Source organism: Bubalus kerabau, chromosome X (genome assembly GCF_029407905.1).
Source record: "Bubalus kerabau isolate K-KA32 ecotype Philippines breed swamp buffalo chromosome X, PCC_UOA_SB_1v2, whole genome shotgun sequence".
NCBI classification, from domain to species: domain Eukaryota; kingdom Metazoa; phylum Chordata; class Mammalia; order Artiodactyla; family Bovidae; genus Bubalus; species Bubalus kerabau.
Window position 1 is genome coordinate 93,609,430 of NC_073647.1, and position 6,000 is coordinate 93,615,429.

General features: G+C 58.3%; 1 protein-coding gene across 1 annotated transcript; it reads left to right on the forward strand.

The window, feature by feature from the left end:
- Positions 1 to 1,109: 1,109 nt before the first annotated feature.
- LOC129639002 (uncharacterized protein CXorf49 homolog) lies at positions 1,110 to 5,276 on the forward strand. The gene is made up of 6 exons (XM_055563795.1): positions 1,110 to 2,534; positions 3,204 to 3,360; positions 3,903 to 3,979; positions 4,263 to 4,308; positions 4,876 to 4,917; positions 5,020 to 5,276. The coding sequence occupies exons 1-5, from the start codon at positions 1,239 to 1,241 to the stop codon at positions 4,914 to 4,916; spliced, it is 1,617 nt and encodes a 538-aa protein (XP_055419770.1). The 5' UTR covers positions 1,110 to 1,238; the 3' UTR covers position 4,917; positions 5,020 to 5,276.
- Positions 5,277 to 6,000: the final 724 nt, after the last annotated feature.

Below are 6,000 nucleotides of genomic sequence, written 5' to 3' on the forward strand. Positions count from 1 at the left end.
GAAAAAATAGCTTTTTTAGATCTTTGGATCAAAGCAAGGACTCTGGAGTCAGATTGCTTGGCTTCAATTCTACCACTTATCCCCATGGGCCAAAAGACCATGGGCCAGTGGCCGAACCTCTCAGTACCTGTTTCCTCACCTGTAAGAGGCTGGTAATCATTAGTACTATAGTCCTAGGAGTGTCACAAGGAAGCATTACTATTTACGTACAGCACTTAGAAGAGTGCAGGGCACGGGGTCTCTGCTGTGTAAGTTGCTTTTCATAGATTCTGCCAAATCACCTCCCAAATGGATTTCTTGCACCACCGCCACAGAGGTTTGCTCCTAAACTCTCCCACTCTCAGAATGGTTAAGCACTTGGAAGCTTGTCATCCTAGTGTGTGAAGCCCGATCCGTGGTTTTAGTTTACATCTCCAGGATCAGCAGGGGTGAGCATCTTTGCGGGTGTAACTGGACACTGACTGAGACTCTCTCTTCTTTGAATTGCCTCAGAGTGGGGAAAGAGCTGAGGGAGTGAGGTCAACCCCAGTCTGTCCCCCAAATCTGCCTGCCAAGAACGTTTGATGGAGCAGTTGAGGCAGAGATGTTACAGAACAAAACCACGATCCCTTTGTCCTCTGGCCTCTTAGGGAGAAGTACGCCGACCACTCATCACTGAGTGCGGGATTCCTCTGCCCATTCTCCCATTGGGTCATAAGCCTTGTGGTGGAAGGAAGGCTGGCAAATGCTTTCAGCACGTGCTAGGCGCCCAGCACCCTCACTACCCGCCCCAACCCCGCCTCAGCCTCCCGCTCCACCCACTTTGTACACAGTCAGAACTCAGGGCTGTGACTCTAACCGGAAAGGGGAGGTGGGACAGGAGGAGGTGGGACGAGAGGCTTGACAGAGATACACTCGCAGCATGACCTTCACCAGCCAACTCGCCAACTGCCGGCATGGCTTTTGGGCTTGGCAACAAACCAGAGGAGGCCCTCGACCCCATTGGTTACACCTCGAGGGGGCGGGCAAACAAGGCGCGTGCTGGTTGGCGGGAACCAGACCAATGAGGAGGCGGCAGCGCTGGCACGCTGAAAGCCTCGCGTCGTTTGCGACCACCTCTCGCGTGCGGTGCCTGTGGTGCTTGACGGCACCTCCAGACGCCACCCGCCGCAGCTGCCCCGACCGCCATCACAGCCGCCACCGCGACCCGGTTGATAAACCGTCACCGCCCCAGGTCCGGAGGCCACCCAGATCGCGACATGAGCTCCTCGGATGATAAGGAGCTTGTTTGCGGACCGGATTTTGGCTCAGAGTGCGGGGAGCAGACCAGCGGCCTTGAGGCCGGCTCCACAGCCCCGCGGGGACCCGGCCCCGACCCCGGCCCCGAGCCGGGGGCACCGCGAAGCGGCGAGGGTGAGGGCGGGGATGGCTTCCCAGACCCTGAGGGCTTCGAGTCAGAGCGGGAGGTGCTGGAAGCGGGAGGGCCGGTGCTGTTGGGCTGCGAAGGCCGACCTGGCTCCCCGGCCGACGACACAGGGTACGCCCTGCAGCTATCTGACGAGTCATTGCAGGCCATCGTGCGGCAGCTGGCCGACCTGGACTTGCGGGGCATCCTCAGACACATGTCCCCGGAGAGCCAGGCGGTCGGCCACGTGTCTGCCTTGCTGGACGTGGAGGCGTGTCTCGGCAGTCGAGGCGCAGCCGCCCAGAGGTGTGGGGAAGCGGCACGGGCTGAGGCCAGCCCTCTCCGGGTCGGCAGGCCCAGGACGGGCCGGGTCTGGGGGAACCCTAAGAGAAGCACTAAGAGTAGGTTGAACGTGGCTGTGGATCGCCCGTGGCCCCCCTCAGTAAGCCCAGCCAGGCTGTTCTCCGACTCCGAGTCCTCTGATGAGTGCAGTGAGATACAGCCTATGAGGGTGAGCATTTATCCCAAAGACGGAGGCCAGGCCAAGCTGAACAGCCCCAAGGATCCTGGGGACACACCCAGACACTCGAAAGTCCAAGGCAGGGAGAATCTCCCTAACTTGCCAGGCATTTGCCTGTCCTCGGCTCCGCGAGGATTGATTTCGGTTGTGGAAAGGCAGGGCAAGCAGGGCGATGCAGAGCAGGAGGACATCTCACCTCCTAAGAAAATGCAGAGCGTACTCGGGGGGAAGGGGGGCAGCCTGCCCAGCTACCCGGGAGTAGCAGCAGCAGCAGCTACTGCAGCTGCCGCTACAGGCAGGCTGCCGTGGCCCAGTCCTAGGAGGAAGAGGGTCCAGGAGAAGAAATCCCTTGGGGCCGTCTCCAAACCTGCCCTGGGGAGAACCTTCCCTTCCTGGGGACGGGGAAGTTCGGCCACTCCCCTGGCTCCGGCCACCTTACCCCCAATCTCCGGCATCCCGCTGCCTGGGAGGTCCCAGAAGTATGCCTTGGTCCCTGGGGGAGCCAAAGAGTCCAAGCACACCGGCGCCAGGAAGAAATCCGTGGCTAGGCGGGCCCGGGAGTCGGTGGCAGCAACGGCGGTGTCAGGAGAAGACAACGACCCAAATAGAGACCCAGCCACAAAGGGCCAAGTGAGTAGGCCAGGCCCCTCCTCTCTCCCCACTCTTCCCCTCCCACCCTCCCCAGGACACACGTCTTCACCCCGTGCTCCCCTCTCTCCATTCCTCAGGGGTCATCACTGGGTGACCCTCAGTCACGGGGTCATTAGGATGCCAGATTGGGGTCCTTTTACTAGGGACAAACGTTAAGGTAGCACTTTGGCTGTGCTGGGCTCGGTTCTCCACCCGTGGCCTGTTTTCCAGCCTCCTCCACGAGGCTGGGGCTGGCGTGGAAGGGAATTGATTTGAGGGGACCCCTTAAAAGCTTCACAGAGCTTCGGTGTTGAGACGCATCACTTTCCTGAATCCTGCTTCCTGGCTGTTCCCCAAACCTTCCTTGCAGGGACCCCGGGCTTTCTCAGTGCCACACTGTTGTCCCCTGCTCAGCTCTGCCTGCTGGCCTGGGGCTGACTGACGGAGAATGTGCTAAAGAGATCAGCCTTTCAATTCTCTTTCCAATTCCCTGCCTCAGCTCGGTCTTGACTCATACGAGCTCTCTCACACACAGACAAAGACACATAAATGCACTGGTACACACACGTGTGCGCGTGCGTGCGTGCACACACACACACACACACACACACACACACATACACACACACACGTCCTTACTCCAGATCAGTGAGAAATCTTTGTTTTTAGCTGACCACTGACAGGCCGTGGCCATCTTGTCCACGGGTGCATCATGGAGAACCCAGCACCGCCAACCTCAGCATCAGAGGCGGGCAGGATTCAGGAAACTCAGAGCGCATGGCCATGAACAAGGGAGAAGTCATGCCCAGAGGGCCTGGCCCCTCAGGTGAGTGTCCTGGGTTTTGATTTGGGGGGTGGAGACCAGGGGTGAGGGCAGAAACCTCTGTCTCTGACTCACTCTCTCTTTTCTGAGGGCTCAGCCTTGCTCTCAGGCCACTTCTCCCATGGGAAACAGGGTGTCAACAGGGCTGGCCCTGGCCCCATCACCTTCTGTGTGGGATTTGTTTGGCAGGGGTGATTGGTGGCAGTGCCCCAACAGCTACTCTGGGCGTAGACCTGCAGGCTAATAGCCTTTTCTGTGAAGTGCTGTTCGCCCACATTGCTCTCCCAGGTGCTGGCTGTGGCTGCCGCTCTGGGAGGCTCGAACCCAGAACCACAGTCTTTGGCGACCATCGTGGTGAAATGGCTGCCCCTGCGGAATAGGAGGGGCAGGTCCAGAGAAAAGGTTTGGGCTGCCTGCCGGGCAGAGCAGGGGAGGCTTGATGCTAGCAGAGGGTGGTACTGCCTCACCTCGCGTTAGACCCTGCTTGGCCCTTTCCACCTCACTGGGAGCCTGGGAAGCTGGATTGTGTGTCATTTCCCTGTCAGGTGACCAGAAACCAGCTGACCATCACCCAAGACCGAAAAGGCAGCAGCAGCCACCCGGAAGGCACGGCTGTCCTCGGGTAATGCTTCTTCTGACTCCTGGAAATGCACACCCAAACCCCATGGTGGGATCTGGGTCCAAGTACAACTGACATGTGTGGGCCCCCTCCCCGCCTGCCCCCTGGCCCCATCCCATACCCCAGGGAGGGAGCCCACCTCCTTTCCACTGAGGAAAGTCTTTCCCTTGCCAGTCTGGATACCTGGCTTTGGGATGGAGGGCCCGGGGGAGAGGAGAGGAGGAGGAGGAGAGGGGAGCCGGGTGTATACTAACCATTTCTCTTCCTCCTGTGTCTGCTGGCCTAGTGTCTGGTGCTAGAGAAAGAAATAGACGACCTTAAGAAGCAACTTGGTATGAGGAACCAGGGACAGAGAGCGGCGGGTTCTTAGTGCAGAAGCGGGGTGGGCCCTTGGGGTGGGGTGGGCTGCAAGTGCAGGGGGCCTCGCAGGGAGCAGCATTCCTGTGGGGAGGAGAACCTAGCAAGCCTGCCCCCGGAGCGTACGATGCATGTTGGGCTGGGCGTGCGGACAAGTAACAACGTACTGTGTGGACTGCGTGCACACTCTGCCAGCCATTCGAGTCCTAGAGAGTTCCTTCTGATAGGACTTGTAGAGATGCCTTGGTGATCTGGTGTGGCCTCTAAGGTTCTTGTTGGATATTTTGCGAGACAATTTTTGAATGGTTTGGGCGTGGCCCCAAGCTTGAGGGCTGCTGGCACATTTTATTTCCTTTTAGGAAATGGCTCCACGTTTAATTCCGGTAGTGGGGCCCGATCGGGCCCAGAGCTCTTTCTTTGCATCAGGGCTGGGGGTACGTGGGTTTCAGGTTGCAGGGCTAGGTGGTTCCCCACGGGGACAGGGGGACAGGCTTCTATGTCCGTCTGTCTGGAGCACCTGTTTATGCCTCTCCCTGTTGCAGCCTCCTTGCAGTACCTGGCTGAGAAGTTCCGGATCCCTTGAAGTGAGTGTTACACGTTCCATACCCCTCCCCACAACGTTGGCTGTTGAGCAGGGCTGTGGGCTGGCCCTGGCTTGAGGCTCTTCCCTGACTGCTGTTTCACAGGTTGAGCCCAGTATCTTCCTGCAAGAGGAGCAGCTGTTACCTCCGGGGCCGGCAAGCTGTGGCCAAGCCTGTTGCCTCTTGTTCTGCCTCCACCAGAGCGTCCTCTGCCCCTTGTTTTGCCCCCTCTCTGCCCCAGTCTCACAGCAGTTGTGTTTTTTTTTAATTAATTAATTTATTTTACTTTACAATATTGCATTGGTTTTGCCACAGCAGTTTCTGATTAAAGGACTTCTCCTATTCTGTGTTCTGCCCTCTCTCTGGGGGGTAGGGGTTAAGGGAGTGGGACAGGCCTGGTGGGGAGCTGTTCCACATCAGAACATTTTCCAGAACAGTACCTCTGGAATCCGTGGTGGGGACTCTGGGTCAGCCTCTGCTACCATCCAGGCCGTCAGGCCAGCGGAGCGCGCCCATCTGTGTGGGCTCTGTCTGGCCACATTGGCACGTCCTCCCTTTTCCCTGAAGGCCCTCTTCTAGTTCTCTAAACACCCTCCTCTGGGGTTTAGCAGTTTCCATTCATTGCTGCCATTCTGCCTCCCTGTCAGAAGGAACTCGTGACCCCCTTACAGAGCTCCAGTCTTTCACCCTTCCCTCACTGCACTCATTGTCCTGCTTACCCTGACCACTCTGCCTTCCTGTCAGAGCACCCTCGATCCCTCCCCTGGCTTGCCATCGATGACCTTGCCTGCATGTTTACTTAAGCAGGTGGTAACAGGCACAGGTGTGCTCATCTTCCCCCTTCCCGGGCCCTCCCCTCTCAGTGGAGTCCCTACCCCACCCCCTGGTGCCACCTTGCAGCAGGAACCTGCATACTCTCCCCCTCTCCTCTTTAGCACTCATCCCCGAGACTCAGGCACCAAAACTTTCGCTTCCCCTTCCTCGGGTTCAGTAAAGGGCATGAGGATGAATCTTGGACCCAGTGAACTGGGGAGCAGGAGCGAAGGTAGGGGGAACACAGGAGAAAAGCTCAGGTTAGTTGCTGAG

Excerpts from the sequence above, each read along its gene's own strand:
- LOC129639002 (XM_055563795.1), top strand. The coding sequence starts at position 1,239 with ATGAGCTCCTCGGATGATAAGGAGCTTGTTTGCGGACCGGATTTTGGC. Across the intron at positions 3,361-3,902 it reads CAGAGGGCCTGGCCCCTCAG|GTGACCAGAAACCAGCTGAC; the intron begins GTGAGTGTCCTG and ends TTTCCCTGTCAG. Across the intron at positions 3,980-4,262 it reads GAAGGCACGGCTGTCCTCGG|TGTCTGGTGCTAGAGAAAGA; the intron begins GTAATGCTTCTT and ends CTGCTGGCCTAG.